General features: G+C 49.9%; 1 protein-coding gene across 1 annotated transcript in view; it reads left to right on the plus strand.

The window, feature by feature from the left end:
* Positions 1 to 16708, plus strand: part of LAPTM5 (lysosomal protein transmembrane 5) — a 144095-nt gene that overhangs the window by 122234 nt on the left and 5153 nt on the right. The window contains exon 7 of the mRNA XM_073670614.1: positions 12822 to 12920. Within this exon, the coding sequence (XP_073526715.1) occupies positions 12822 to 12920 (99 nt within the window). The remainder of the gene's footprint in view (positions 1 to 12821; positions 12921 to 16708) is intronic.

Raw genomic sequence — 16708 nt, forward strand, 5'->3', positions numbered from 1 at the left:
TATCGCGGGTGATCAAGTGACATGTTTGAGACCCTTCGCTAGCATGTTTCATGGCTATGTTTTCACAGCTGTTAGACAGCCACAAAACAAGTGTGGATTGCTTGACATACACATGTTTTGTAAATCAGAATAAGGTTCTGGCACTCAAAAATAACAATAGCACAAAGGTCAAAGGTTCTATTAATGTCTTTTATTGATGTACATACAGCAAAATCCAAATTTAAAGGAGGATTCCTGCCCAACATTTCAACCCACACGGGTTTTCATCAGGGGCTTCAAAAACCTATTCACAGCAAATCCTGACCATATACTCTTCAAATCTTCATATGGTTTTTGAAGCCCCTGATGAAAACCCGTGTGGGTTGAAACGTTGGGCAGGAATCCTCCTTTAAATTTGGATTCCAGGACTGAAGAAAGAGGAGAGGAGCAGGAAGTGCTCCAGGAACGAAGGAAGGGACCCTAGGGGTACGGCAGTGCTGGAGGCCACCCGTACACCCGAATATACCAGGAGGTGGAGGGGTCAGGCCACACAAAGGGGACCGGTCCCTCAACTAGCAGAGCACTCTATGTCTCAACTAGAAACCGGAGGCTGCAGTATTTCAAGTCCTGCAGCCAACAGTCCATATCAGTCTCACCAAGAAGGTAGCTATAGAGGACCCAGGGGACGGAACAGACGTTGCCCGACAAGGCCCGCAGGTACTGGATTGGGACACTTGGTATGAGGTGCAGGGAGACGGCCAGAGAAAGGACACAGAAGGCAGTCCCCATAAGTACTCCTGAGGTATCTGAGGGTGGACTGAACCCCTCTCTGAGTGAGCGCAGCACGACATGGGAGGTTGTAGTCCGGAACCTGTAACCTGAGGAACTTAAGAACTGTGACTAAAATCGGAAGACTGCACCCCTCTGTCTCAGTGATTATTGTCTGCGCCATCACCCCTGCACTACAACACCCAGCACAACCTATAACATCTACACTGCCCTGGAGCTAAGCTCTACCTGTGGAGAGCCACACCAGCTTTGCTGCTTTGCTGCACTAACATCAGCTCCAGAGGTTCTGCACAGCAGCAGCAGTTCCACATAGCCATGTAACACAGGTGGCGTCACAGACTTTGTGCATAAATCCCCTGCAAATATTCCCCTGTTGAATGACTGCCTTGGGTCACGGACCAGGTCACCGCCACTGTGACATCTCCCTAACGACGACCGGCAAGGCACCGAGTACCCCACGGCCCAGGGGGCGCGTCAAGCGTATTGTAGAGTGTCTAAGGCATGAAAAGGGTTGTCTGGTACAAATGATAAGTCTGCAGTCACTCTGCAGACTTATGAATCCCCCAGCGTGCACAATGTGCACTGTGGAGATTCACTGGTTTCTGACCCGGAACCGAAGGGTATGTATGAGTTATACATACTCCTAGCCAGAGCCTGTTGAGTGGGCGTGGCCTTGCTCCATACACTTGTATTGAGCAAGGCAGCACCCCATCTAGTGATGCGGCTGGCCAGTGGACGTGGCCAACTAGAGGGCTTGGCCTCGCTACATACAAGTGTATGAAAGTGAAGCCGCGCCCACTATTAGGGAGTATGTATAATGTATACATACCCTTCAGTCTTGTCTGAGAAACCAGTGAATTCCCTCAGCACCCAGAGGGTGAGCTGGAGCAATTCATAATTCTGCAGTCACACAGAGCGACTGCAGACTTATCGATTTGGACAGGACAACCCCTTTAACAAATAAGACACAAACACTGAGTGACGTGGAAATATATGGCCACAGCAGCCTTCATTGATTACAACATATATCAAATCAACCATAATAGGCTTTTTTTCTCTGATGAGATCTTGGATGGCCTAACAACACTGAACAGCACCAGAATAAATACTCCCCAGTCGCACCACTCCAACTCAGGGTTGACAAATGTCATGGTGCTGTACCCTATCAAATTTTTAACCTGTTCCCCCGGAACTGTCCCAGAAGAAACTAAACAATAACTCAACAATGAAGGGTCAACATACCTCTGATGTGACCCCACCTCATTAACCAAGGCCATCCCTGACCTCCTCTCCTCCAGTTGCTTTGACTTTACCATAAAATAGTCCAGACCAACACACCACACAACACAACACACAATTTTATGTTAGCAAAATGAAGAAAATAACATAAGGGCGGGTGGGTGAGTCGTTCACTGGTCCTGGATACGCAGGTAAGATGATGATCCAACTCCTCCTCCTCTTTTTTTTAAGGTAACCTCATCTTTTCTTCGCCCCCTCCCACAACTTCCTTCGCAATTCTAATTTGAATCCCAACTCATGTGACCTGAACGCTAACCCCACCTAACTTTATTTTGTGGACATGCAAAATCAGCTATTAACCCTCTCCTGACCAAACTACCTATTAACCTTTTACTAGCCTTCTTCTTCCAAACCCCTGTCATGTTCAGGCCTCTACTCCAGCTACGCCCATTGCAGCCATCTCTTTATTTTTGGCTTATCATAACCAGTCAAGAAGATAAGAATTGGTTGTAATCCCAATATCGGCCAGTTTATTCAAGCTGCTAATCACTCAATGAATGAGCAAAACGCTTGCTCATCAGATTAAATGGTTTTAAGCTTGCCCACACTGTCACAATTCCCCTGTATTCCCTGTGCGAGTGGGTGATAGCATATCTGCATGTTTGCAATTAGCATATTTATAGTCATGTGCTGAGCCTCATCTAGCTTTTCCCAATTCTCTTCTATTGAAAGAAGCCAGATGAGACAGATAGTTGGCACATGACCGCAAATACTCACCCACTTTGGAATCATAACAGTGTGCGCATGGCATATTGTCAAGATTTGGCAGTCTGTAGTCACATAGAGTGACTGCAGACTTTCCTTCTGAGATCGGGCAACACCTTTGAGTACCATCGTTTACGACAGAAATCATCTTGTGTAAATGACGCGCCCCCTGGGCCTGTGTTGTGCAGGGGAACCCGGAACCGGGCCTGTTGTAGAATGCTGGGGGTTGTAGTCTCCGTGTGGCGGTGACCCGGTCCGTGCCCAGGGTGGTCAAACCAGTGGCAGTCTATTTGTATTGGAATAAGTGTCCGACTACGCCACCCGTGGATTGCGGTCAGTGGGGACCTCCGATGCGCTGCAGACCGCTGAGGCTGATGTTGTTCGCGCAGCCGAGTATGGGATGACTCCCCACGGGAGAAGTATTGCCTCAGGGCAGCTAATGTGGAAGATGATGGGAGTGATGGTGTGAGGGTCCCAGTGCTAATGGTGCAGGAGCGGCAAGGAATCACAGAGACGGGAGGTGCAGTTTAGGGTCTTTACTGATGGTACAAGGCAGACCCTCCCGGGAGTACTGGCTAGTATAAGGGGCCTGGTCAGTCTGCGAGCAAGCAGGAGTTCCCCTGGCCAGGTGGAGTTGTAGGCCTCCCCGTTTATCTGCACTCTTCCTGGCTACCTTGCTGTCAGCGGTTACAAGTAGCCCACGTCCCTGAGTATACCGTGTGGTGCTCACCCGTATGGCTGGTGACTTGGGGCCTTCTGTTAGCCTCCGCTCCTGGATGACGGCGCTGGTCCCTTCTCTGTGACTGAGCCTCCGGGCTTCTATGGCCAGAGGACCTGGAATCCCCTGCCGGCTGGTTTCTGCTGCTGGGTATATATCAGTCCCCACAGCCTCGGACTCCTGTGTCCGGCTTTAGTATCTTCGTCCAGGGCGAACTCTGCTCAGCTCCAGCCCCTGGACTTCAGCTACTGCTCCTACAGAGCTCCTGATCTTGCTTTCCCTGTGTCTGGAACTTCACTCCAGGCTCTGACTGCTCTAATCCCGCCCCAGACCCAGTTTATAAGGGCAGATTCCTCCCCTCCCAGGTCTGGGTGGGCCGTGTTGCATGCTTAGGGCTCCTGACCAGAGAAACCTCCCACTTGCTCTCAGACATAATGTCTCTATTACTGTGGCAACCAGACCCCTGGGGTGTCACATTCCCCCCTAGTAAATTTTAGTACTCCGGGACTAAACACATTTTTTTTTAAAGAAACATAAATACAAGGTATAACAACAATACAATAACATATTCACAAGAAACTTTAGTCTGTAGAGGTCACGGCGTTTCGGTGACCGGGTGTCCATATCACCCAAGGTGAAGTTTATGAAACAAAGGGGGTGTCCATGTCACCCAACAAGGCGAAGTCTTGGCACAGAATAGGGGACCTGTCCAAAGCAAACCCCTTGCGTTGTTCTTGGGCGTGGCTGCAAGGTTAGACTAACTACTTTGGGCCGCAAGGAGGCCACGCCAGACAGGTTTTCTCTTCTGCGGCCGTCTTCACAAGAGGCACCAAGGTGCAACTATCTACAAAACTGTTCCGGTTATCCAGTGTCCATAACCTGTTAGTCCAAATAAATCTGCAGGGTAACTGAGAAACATAATTAGTAACAGGCAACAAACATAAACCATAAACATTTTTCAATAAACAGTCAACTTTACAGTGCATTGGTTTAGATTCTCCAGCGAGCGGGCATCTGACCTCTAGTGACTCTAGTGGACCTACGGAGCTCACTAACTGGTTCTGCACTACAGGGTGTAGGAGGTGTTATGGGCAAGCTGGGCAGCTTTCTGCACACTCTTTGGCTCACTAGGGGCACAGCAGGCTCACTACTAGCAGAGGGTTGATCCTCCTGTACTGCTGGTGTGGACTCTTCTGCCCCTTGGGCCGGCTGCTCTTCCAGCTCTACCGGTTCCTCTGTAGGCACTTGCGGGGCTGGCTGGAGAAAGGTGAGGACGGGTACCACGACAGCGCCGTTTACTTGTGTCCAAGACCGGGGGAAGTCTCCGAGTACGGTACTGATCATTTCTTCCCTTCCCTCTGCGGGTTGAGGGTTTTCTTGATCTTCTTCAGGGCTTTGCAGCTGCTCGGGACACTTCTTCAGGTGGTCTCTGGAGACAATGGCTGTGGTTTCTCCTCCATCCTTACTGATTACGCAGATTTTTGGGTTCTCATGGCTTGATGGCAGTACGGTGTACGGGTCCTTCTCCCACTGGTCGTCCAACTTGTGGAGCCGCCTCTTCCTCTTCAAGACCTGCTCTCCAGGTACCAGGGGAACAGCGGGAGCATACTGGTTATAAGCCTTCTCTTGCCTTTCTCTAGCTTGAGACAGACTTCGCTCGACGCTCTCCTGTACTTTCCGATACTACTGCTGCCGTTCTGTATCCCAGTCTGCCTCTGGCGAGGTGTCCTCAGGCGTCAGGACTCCCATATCCAGGTCAATAGGCAGCTTACCAGGTCTTGCTCTCATTAGGTAAGCCGGGGTACAGTTGGTGGAACCTACAGGGATGTGGTTATACAGGTCCACCAGATCGGGCAGTTTCTCAGGCCACAGACTACGTTCTTCCAGGGGCAATGTTTTTAGCAGATCTATCACCACCTGGTTCATCTTCTCGCAGAGTCCATTGGTTTGAGGGTGATAGGGCGTTGTTCTTATCTTCTTGCAGCCATACAGGTTGCAGAACTCCTGGAAGACCTCCGCTTCGAAGGCTGGTCCTTGGTCTGTCAACACTTGGTCCGGGTACCCGTGTGGACGGCAGAAGTGCTGCTGGAAGGCTCTAGCTGCTGTTTGAGCCGTTAAGTCCTTGACCGGGACCACCACCAGGAACCGGGAGTAATGATCTACGATTGTGAGGGCGTAGACATACCCAGATCTGCTTGGAGCCAGTTTCACATGGTCCAGGGCTACCAGTTCCAGTGGCTGTCTGGTGATGATGGGCTGCAAGGGAGTCTTCTGGCTGGCACGTTCCTTTCTTCTCAGGTGGCACGAGCCACAGTCTCTGCACCACCTCTCGATGGCTCCTCTCATGCCTACCCAGTAGAACCGTTCACGCAACAAGAACTCCAGCTTCTTCCATCCGAAATGTCCTGCTCCGTTGTGGTATGCCTCCAGAACCATAGCCGCGTCTCGTCTTGGGACCACTACCTGCCAGGTCAACTCATGTGGTCGAGAGTTAACCATTCTCCGGCACAGCTTCTCCCTGGAGAGGAACAGCTTACTTTTCTCCTTCCACAGTTGCTTGGTCTCCTCCGGAGCGTCTGGGTCAAGACTGGCATCGGCCTGGGTCAGCATTTCCTTCACCAAACAGACTGCGGGATCACTGTCTTGCGTCTCCGCCCAGTTGCAGTGGGGCAAGGGATTGAACGTCACGGAGCGCCTGTCCTTCACACGGTGGGAATACAGGGTAATCCCATGACGGTGGAACGCAGGGAGCTCAACTTCTTCCAGATCTTCTGGATCTTCCCCTACGTCCGGTAAGTTCGGCATTCTAGACAGGGCATCCGCGTTGGCATTTGAGCGTCCTGCCCGGTATTTGATGGTGAATTCAAAGTTGGACAGGCGGGCCATCCATCTCTGTTCCAGGGCACCGAGCCTTGCAGTGTCCAGGTGTGTCAACGGGTTGTTATCCGTGTACACGGTGAATTTGGAGGATGCAAGGTAATGCTTGAAACGTTCGGTCACTGCCCACACTACTGCCAGGAACTCCAGCTTGAATGAGCTATAATTCTCAGGGTTCCTCTCCGTGGGCCGTAGCTTTCGGCTGGCGTAAGCGATTACCCGTTCTTTCCCTTGCTGGATCTGGGACAGTACGGCTCCTAGCCCGATGTTGCTTGCGTCCGTGTGGAGGATAAAGGGCTGGCTGTAGTCTGGATATGCCAGGATTTCATCCCCCGTGAGGGCCATCTTCAGCTGGCAGAAGGACTCCTCTTCCAGCTTTTCCCACCTGAAAGGCGGCTTCTGGTTTTTGGCTTTCCGAGATTGACCTATCAGGAGAGGCTGCCATTTTGGTGAAACCGGGAATGAATCTTCGGTATTAGCCTACCAACCCGAGGAACTGCCGCACTTCCTTTATGCTGGAGGGTCTTGGCCAGTCCTTAATCACGGTGATCTTATCAGGGTCGGGAGCCACTCAGTCAGCACTCACCACGTGTCCCAGGTACTGCACCTTTGGTTTCAGGAGGTGACACTTGGAGGGTTTCACTTTTAGGCCGTAGTTTGCCAGAGCTTCGAACACTTCTGCCAGGTGTTTCAGGTGGTCCTCGTAGGTCTTGGAATAGACGATGACATCGTCCAGGTATAACAGGACCGTCTCGAAGTTCCGGTGTCCCAGACAGCATTCCATCAACCGTTGGAAGGTTCCTGGTGCGTTGCAGAGCCCGAACGGCATGCAGTTAAATTCACTGAGACCCATCGGGGTGGTGAATGCGGTCTTCTCCCGGTCCGCCTCTGCTACAGGAACCTGCCAGTACCCGCTAGTGAGATCCAAAGTAGAGAAGAAGTTAGCAGATTTTAATGCAGCTAAGGACTCTTCTATCCTTGGTAACGGGTACGCATCTTTGTGTGTGATACGGTTGACCTTCCTGTAGTCTACACACATTCTCATGGTGTTGTCTTTCTTTTTCACTAAGACTAGTGGAGCTGCCCAGGGGCTACAGCTGTCCCTGATTACCCCAGCCTCCTTCATGTCTCTAAGCATCCCCTTGGCGTGTTGGTAGTGTGCCGGGGGTACGGGTCGGTATCTCTCCTTTATGGGAGGATGGTCTCCCGTGGGGATGTGGTGTTCTACCCCCTTTACTCGCCCGAAGTCTAGCGGGTGTTTACTAAACACTCTCTCGTACTCTCGAACCACCCGATAGACTCCCTGTTTCTGGTGTGAGGGAGTGGAGTCAGTACCCAAATGCAGTTGCTGACACCAGTCCTCCATTGGTTTCTTAGAGCCGTTACTTTCCTCTGGTTGAGATGGAGGCAAGGGTTCCACGGCCTGTACAGAATTCTGGTTTATGGTGAACAATTTGGCTAGCGTGGCATACCGGGGCAGGTGTACTTCTCTCTCCCCGATATTTATGATGCGAACGGGCACCCTCCCGTGGCGTACATCGACCACCCCCCGTGCTGTCAAAATGGTGGGCCTACTGTCTGAGTAGATGGGTTCTACCATTGCTTGGTAGTCTCTACCTCTTAGACCAATAGCTGCCCGGCACCACATCATCATCTCACTTTTTGGGGGCATGGCAATAGGGAACGGGTCACACATTCTCACGCTACCTATCTCACCACCAGATAGTTCCACCTGTTGCCGCTTCATCAGTGCCCGGATCTCTTTTTGGAGCACACGCTGCTGGCCGGAACTGGCGTTCTTGGCAACCTGCTGTAAAATGAGAATCACCTCTGCAAGACAATTTTCAATCACATTAGTTCCCAAGGTTATTCTAGGGTGACTCTCATGACGGTCTATGTCCACTATAATCAGTCCTTGTGCCGCCAGTTCGACTTTACCGATCTTAATGGTCACCTCTTTGAATCCCACCTGCGGCACGGGCTGACCATTGCTGGCGATGATACTCAGGTCGTCATCTGGGTAGCGGGTTATGTCCGAGTCATTCCAGTACTGTTTAAAGAGCACGTACGGGATGGTGGTCACCTGTGACCCAGTGTCTAGTAGGGCACTCAAAGGAATGCCATCCAGTACCACAGGCAAGATTGGACGTCCCCTTACGTATTTATCACGCCAGTTTGATGGGCCTGATGGTCTTATGCCTGGGGGTTGGCCCTCTACCCCAGGTTGTGCCCGTTTAAATGACAGTACCTTGCCACATGTCCGGGTTGATTGCAGCGGCGGCAGATGGGTCGTCCGTCCTCGTTGTATCTGTCGCTGGGTCTTCCTCTGGCCGGTGGGGTCCTCCTCAGTCGGCGCCACGGGACGTCCTCCGGTCCGGATGCCAGCTGGATCTTCCCTGGAGAAGAGACCTGTAAAGACTGCACAGTTCTGGTTAGCGCGGCAACGCTCTTAGTCAGCTCTTGGACCTGATGGTGCAGGTCTGTAGCCGGGCCACTGTTTAAAGCCTGCGCATCAGCTCCCACAGGCCCTGCAGACAAGGGCGCCGTCTCCTGGTGGTAAGTGATAGCAGGGCGCCTGTGGGTCACAGCGCCACCTGGTGCCGGTTCTCGGAGCACCCGGATGGCTCTGTCCTTGAACTGTGCAAAGTCCAGGTCAGGGTCCTGTAAGGCCATTGCCCGCAACTAGGTTCGGTGGGCATTGCACAGTAGACCCTCAATAAATTGTTCAGTCAACAGCTTATCTTCATTTCCCACGCTGTCAGGGTCTGCCTGCTTAATGGCTCTCAGGGCCTCTTGTAGGTTTAGAGCATAGTCTCTTATACTCTCATGTGCCCGTTGTTTGCACCCATAAAATCTTAGTTTTATTTCGGCTGAGGTGCGGGTGTCAAATGTGTCTTTCATCCGGCTTAGTATGTCTCTGACAGTCCTCTTCCTCCCAGGTGGCCAGGACTTTACCTCCCTTTGGGCTGCCCCGATTAATTGGGCCACCAGGATGCTCACTTTTTGCTCTTCTGTGAGGGGGTACACCTGGAAGAGGCTATCCAGTCTTTCTCTAAAGTCATTTAGAGTATGTGACTCCCCTGAGTACTGGGGTAGCCAGGTTGCCCCCGGGATATAGGGCATGGTGAATGGCATGACTGCTGCAGCGGTTGCGCTGGCGGTGGCTGTGGCAGTGGAGCTCCCCTCGGTATCCGGCATCCTCCTCCCCCCTAGTGGACCGTGGCCTACCTTGCGATGCTCTTCTTCCGTAGGCCGCGGCTCCGCAGTCGATCGTCGGGGTTGAGGACCTGGCGTCGCGCTCCGATGACGTCAGCGTCACTCTTCCTCCCTTCCAGGACCTTGCGCAGCGTCAGAGCGTGGGGCGGAGCGTGGGGCGGAGCTTCGGATCTCGCGCACTTTCGGCGTCCACGCCCCTCTTCTTCCCGTGCGGCGTCCCGAAGATGGCGTCCGAAGGCGGGAAGCAGCTGCGGATGGCGGGAAGAAGGCAGAAGACGGCGGGAAACGGTCCAAGATGGCGTCTGATGGCGGGAATCGGCTCCGGACGGCGGGAAACTTCACCACAGGTAAGTATAAAAGTCTCTTTTTCAGGCACGCAGTACCCGGTGGTTGCGGGCACGAGATCCTGCCGACTACGCCAAAGTTGTCGCGCCCCCTGGGCCTGTGTTGTGCAGGGGAACCCGGCACCGGGCCTGTTGTAGAATGCTGGGGGTTGTAGTCTCCGTGTGGCGGTGACCCGGTCCGTGCCCAGGGTGGTCAAACCAGTGGCAGTCTATTTGTATTGGAATAAGTGTCCGACTACGCCACCCGTGGATTGCGGTCAGTGGGGACCTCCGCTGCGCTGCAGACCGCTGAGGCTGATGTTGTTCGCGCAGCCGAGTATGGGATGACTCCCCAGAAGAATTGGTTGTAATCCCAATATCGGCCAGTTTATTCAAGCTGCTAATCACTCAATGAATGAGCAAAACGCTTGCTCATCAGATTAAATGGTTTTAAGCTTGCCCACACTGTCACAATTCCCCTGTATTCCCTGTGCGAGTGGGTGATAGCATATCTGCATGTTTGCAATTAGCATATTTATAGTCATGTGCTGAGCCTCATCTAGCTTTTCCCAATTCTCTTCTATTGAAAGAAGCCAGATGAGACAGATAGTTGGCACATGACCGCAAATACTCACCCACTTTGGAATCATAACAGTGTGCGCATGGCATATTGTCAAGATTTGGCAGTCTGTAGTCACATAGAGTGACTGCAGACTTTCCTTCTGAGATCGGGCAACACCTTTGAGTACCATCGTTTACGACAGAAATCATCTTGTGTAAATGACGCGCCCCCTGGGCCTGTGTTGTGCAGGGGAACCCGGAACCGGGCCTGTTGTAGAATGCTGGGGGTTGTAGTCTCCGTGTGGCGGTGACCCGGTCCGTGCCCAGGGTGGTCAAACCAGTGGCAGTCTATTTGTATTGGAATAAGTGTCCGACTACGCCACCCGTGGATTGCGGTCAGTGGGGACCTCCGCTGCGCTGCAGACCGCTGAGGCTGATGTTGTTCGCGCAGCCGAGTATGGGATGACTCCCCACGGGAGAAGTATTGCCTCAGGGCAGCTAATGTGGAAGATGATGGGAGTGATGGTGTGAGGGTCCCAGTGCTAATGGTGCAGGAGCGGCAAGGAATCACAGAGACGGGAGGTGCAGTTTAGGGTCTTTACTGATGGTACAAGGCAGACCCTCCCGGGAGTACTGGCTAGTATAAGGGGCCTGGTCAGTCTGCGAGCAAGCAGGAGTTCCCCTGGCCAGGTGGAGTTGTAGGCCTCCCCGTTTATCTGCACTCTTCCTGGCTACCTTGCTGTCAGCGGTTACAAGTAGCCCACGTCCCTGAGTATACCGTGTGGTGCTCACCCGTATGGCTGGTGACTTGGGGCCTTCTGTTACCCTCCACTCCTGGATGGCGGCGCTGGTCCCTTCTCTGTGACTGAGCCTCCGGGCTTCTATGGCCAGAGGACCTGGAATCCCCTGCCGGCTGGTTTCTGCTGCTGGGTATATATCAGTCCCCACAGCCTCGGACTCCTGTGTCCGGCTTTAGTATCTTCGTCCAGGGCGAACTCTGCTCAGCTCCAGCCCCTGGACTTCAGCTACTGCTCCTACAGAGCTCCTGATCTTGCTTTCCCTGTGTCTGGAACTTCACTCCAGGCTCTGACTGCTCTAATCCCGCCCCAGACCCAGTTTATAAGGGCAGATTCCTCCCCTCCCAGGTCTGGGTGGGCCGTGTTGCATGCTTAGGGCTCCTGACCAGAGAAACCTCCCACTTGCTCTCAGACATAATATCTCTATTACTGTGGCAACCAGACCCCTGGGGTGTCACATAAACAGGACAAGTAATGCTGATAACAATGATGCTCTATCGCATTAGCCATCATTCTGTGCACAAGCAGGGCCAGTCGATCTATATAATCAGGCTATTAAACACCTACCTATTGGCTTACAGCAGGGATGTCAAACTCAAATACAAGTTGGGCCAAAATTAAAAACTTCGACAAAGTCGAGGGTCGACCCTGATATTTATTAAAAGCAAAAATCTTAATATTCGGTGAGGTCACAGAGGAGCATATCCCACAACTTTGCAGCCCTTACAGAGTAATTTTCCTCCTAGATTGCCCTTTTATTGCCCCCATAAAGTATGATGCCAACAAAAGTGCCCCCAAACACAGCATGATACCTCCCTCCACAGTGAATTCCTCCACAGTACCCTCCATACATATGGTATGATGACCCTACTGTACACCCCCCCCCTCATCTCCCCTGGCAAAGTATGGTGAGCCAGACACAGTATGATGCACAAATGTGATCCCAATACAACCCTCCACACAGTATAATGGGCCCCACATAGTGCTCCATACAGAACAATGGCCCCACATAGTCCTCCATACAGAATAATGGCCTCACATAGTCCTCCATACAGAGTAATGGGCCCCACATGGTTCTCCATATGGCGTCGCGGGCCAAATATAATGACCCTGAGGGCCAAATTTGGCCCACGGGCCAGAGTTTGATATGTGTGGCTTACAGTTAGCCGACCAGAGGTTATTAAATGGCAACAGATCTGCCAGTGTAAATGCACCTTTACAAATTATCTGTTGGTGTAAATTGCCAACACACTCTGATTCCATTATCTGTAAGATCAGGCTGATTTATCAATAATCAGTGATTGTAAATCTAAATAATCTAAATTTAGCCTTTAAAGGCAATATTCAAGCTATTTGAATAGTTAAAACTGCATTTATAGTATAGAGGCTGCAAAGTTAATATTGTGTCTCAATATCTCTAGTGATTTACTACGAAAAGTCAAATCAATATGTGTGCTTCTATGTTCTAAACTATAGTATACATGATGTGTATGTAAAAATGTAATAACTCATCACATATATAAACTCTGTATGAATAATTCAATGTTTAATCTATAGGCACTTATGATCTGGTGTGTTTGGAGAATCGTCAAAGGTTCAAATGATTCAGCAAAGAATCACTCAAAAGACAAGCATATTCTGAAAGGAGTCTCTAAGGTAATGTCTACATAACAGCATTAAAAGGGTTTTCCATATATAATTATTCAATAGAGGCCTCTCTGCCACTGCTCCTGTCTTTGTTGACAGGTTACAGCAGTGACATCAACAACACTGCGCACATAACCACTGCAGACAATCACTGGGCTCAGCAGTGATTCCGAGGCAGTAAGAGCTCAGTTTATTATTTTGACCTAAAGAAAGCATATTTAAGAAACAACTGCATTCATAAAGTTAAAAATGTCACACTGATAAAGTACAGTGGGTACGGAAAGTATTCAGACCCCTTTAAATTTTTCACTCTTTGCTTCATTGCTGCCATTTGGTAAATTATAAAAGTTCATTTTTTTCTCATTAAAGTACACTCTGCACCCCATCTTGACTGAAAAGAAACAGAAATGTAGAAATGTTTGCAAATTTATCAAAAAAGAAAAACTGAAATATCACATGGTCATAAGTATTCAGACCCTTTGCTCAGACACTCATATTTAATGCTGTCCATTTCCTTGTGATCCTCCTTGAGATGGTTCTACTCCTTCATTGGAGTCCAGCTGTGTTTAATTAAACTGATAGGACTTGATTTGGAAAGGCACACACCTGTCTATATAAGACTCACAGCTCACAGTGCATGTCAGACCAAATGAGAATCATGAGCTCAAAGGAACTGCCCAAGTAGCTCAAATTTTTAATAAATTTGCAAAAATTTCTACATTTCTGTTTTTTTCAGTCAAGATGGGGTTCAGAGTGTACATTAATGAGAAAAAAAATGAACTTTTTAGAATTTACCAAAAGGCTGCAATGAGGCAAAGAATGAAAAAATTTAAAGGGGTCTGAATACTTTCCGTACCCACTGTAAGTGGCTCTTTATAAAACTGGTACAAGTGGCCCTTAGATGAAATGTTCCCTCCAGCCACTGGCAGACATCAAAGCATGCTAATCTCGGAGATCATGGTAAAGAAGTTGACACTTACATTACATCATCTATGTATGTGTATTGTGTGATTATATATACTGTATGTCTATCCATCTCAGATATTAGAGAGCATTATTGCACTTTGTTTAGTATTTGTACATACTCTCCTCAAAATTGAAATTGCATACTGATTTATCTGCTGCAAATCTACCAGTTCTCTGAATGCTGAGCTCTGTATACTTTCTGTGTACACTTTGCAAAAGCAGAAAGCTGCCAATCAGTGGTGGGGATGTTGTTGGACTATATGGCAGCAGGTTTATTAGTCTTCTATGATAATCTCCTGCTGTTAAAACAATGATTTTAGAAAAACTACACTAAAGAGACCAGTAACTCAACATTACTGGTATCAGGGTCTCTGTCTTTACATTATGCTGCTCTCAGATTTGGTAGCCATAATCTAGTGACAGATTAAATTTAATGGTTGTCTGAGGAATGTTCTGTCATGATGAATGCACTTGGATTTACAAATCATCAAGATCCAACGCTGGCAGCTCCCTTTGAAATTCTGACCAACGGTGTACCAAATGTGCTCAGTGAAAGACAAGTCCAGAAATGTTAAAGACTATGGCAGCGTGTTTAGGCCATGCAGACTGCTCTCAGTAACATACGGCCTGGCATTGTCATGTGAAAAAAAAGGCTCATTGGATACTTTGGAGAATGGCAGTACCTCTGGTTCCACCATCAAATCAATGTAGCACTGAACTTTTAGTGCACCTGGAATAAAAGCTAGAGGGGGCTGGCTACCATAAATTATGCCATCACATACCATAATGCAGAAGTAGGAACAGTATGACGTTCCCTAGTGAAGGCCTCTTCATAGTGTTGACCATGTGATCTCCAGACCATTTATAAGTGCATCCATGACAAAAGCAGGACCATGTGCAAAATGCCATGAAGAGACCTTTATAATAATAATAACTTTTTTTATTTTTATAGTGCCAACATACATAATGAAACATCAATCTGGTCCTACTACAAAGATTTTGGTGTTGGATGGAATAATGTACGGTAGTTAGACTCCTTTAAGTCTTCATTCCAGGTACACTAGCAGCTCTTCATTGCATTGATTTGGTGTAGGAACCAGTGGTAATGCTATTTCTCCAAAGTGTCCCAGCAGTCATTTTTCAACACCAGAAGGCCAGGCCGCTTGTTGTTTATGTTACTTTGAGCAGCCCGAACGTGCTAAACATGCTACTATGACCTGCAGCATCTTCAGATTTGTCTCCCATTGAGCAAATCTGGGACATCATTGGTCAGCAATTGCAAAGGGAGCTGCCAACAGTGTGTCTTGATAATTTGTGTGCCCAAGTGCGTTTAGCGTGGAAGAACATTCCTCAGACAGCCATTAATAATCTCATTGATTGCATATCAAGACGTTTGTGTATTTTTACACGTGACACTCATGCTCAATACTGACTAAATGTTTTGAAAATGTTATTTCCACTTTTTCACCATTTGCATAAAATTAACATATGTATCAATTCTGTGATTTCCATAATTTCATCACTTCTTATTTTGGTGCTAAAATTTCAATGTTGAGGAGTTTATGTTGTGACAGTGTGATATCTATAATATAACGGCAGAAGCATGTCTCTGTCCGAAGCCTCGATAGACTGCGCATGCGTGACGCGCAGTCTGGCTCCAGACAGAAGACCCGCATCCAGCCGTTACAGGTAAGACAGCCACTGCTATGGGGCCCGGGCCCATGGCCGGAGGGGATCCGTGAGGGCCCCAAGCAGCGTGGGAACAAGGAGGATAGGTGAGTAGGAGGTGGCGGCGGCAGAGGAGCGGGTTGCAGCAGTGGAGGAGCGGAGCACACTACCACGTGTGCCCGCTGCTAAAGGGACATGAATATTCCCTCTGAGGCCACTCCCATGGGCGTGGAGAAGACGGAATATTCATTCTCTTTAGTAGCGGCCACGAAGGAGCGCTGAGCCCCGGCTCCTGCTGTCAGTGGCCGCCGCTAAAGAGAAAGCATATTCACGCTTCTCCACGCCCATAGTCCCGGCATGGAGAAGCGCGAATGTGCCGGCAGCAGCAGCAGCTCACCTCAGCTTCTGAGAGCGCGCATTGCTCAGATGCCGACATGAGCTGCTGCAGACAGGACGCAGCGCTGGAGCAGAGGTGAGGAAGGAAGGTGAGTATAAGTGTTTATTGTTTTATGTGTGCAGTGATTGGGGGGATGAGGAAGCCACACATACCAGGAATGGGGGATTGAGGAGGCCACACATACCAGGAATGGGGGATTGAGGAGGCCACACATATCCAGAATGGGGGATGAGGAAGCCACACATACCAGGAATGGGGGATTGAGGAGGCCACACATACCAGGAATGGGGGATTGAGGAGGCCACACATACCAGGGATGGGGGATTGAGGAGGCCACACATACCAGGGATTGCGGGATTGAGGAGGCCACACATACCAGGGATGGGGAATTGAGGAGGCAACACATACCAGGAATGGGGGATTGAGGAGGCCACACATACCAGGGATGGGGGATTGAGGAGGCCACACATACCAGGGATTGTGGGAGTGAGGGGGTCACACATACCAGGAATAGGGGATTGAGGAGGCCACACATACCAGGGATTAGGGGATTGAGGAGGCCACACATACCAGGAATGGGGGATTGAGGAGGCCACACATACCAGGAATGGGGGATTGAGGAGGCCACACATACCAGGAATGGGGGATTGAGGAGGCCACACATACCAGGAATGGGGGATTGAGGAGGCCACACATACCAGGAATGGGGGATTGAGGAGGCCACACATACCAGGAATGGGGGATTGAGGAGGCCACACATACCAGG

The sequence above is a fragment of the Phyllobates terribilis genome, unplaced genomic scaffold (assembly GCF_046119375.1).
Source record: "Phyllobates terribilis strain yellow unplaced genomic scaffold, ASM4611937v1 Scaffold_2__4_contigs__length_985480577, whole genome shotgun sequence".
NCBI lineage: Eukaryota > Metazoa > Chordata > Amphibia > Anura > Dendrobatidae > Phyllobates > Phyllobates terribilis.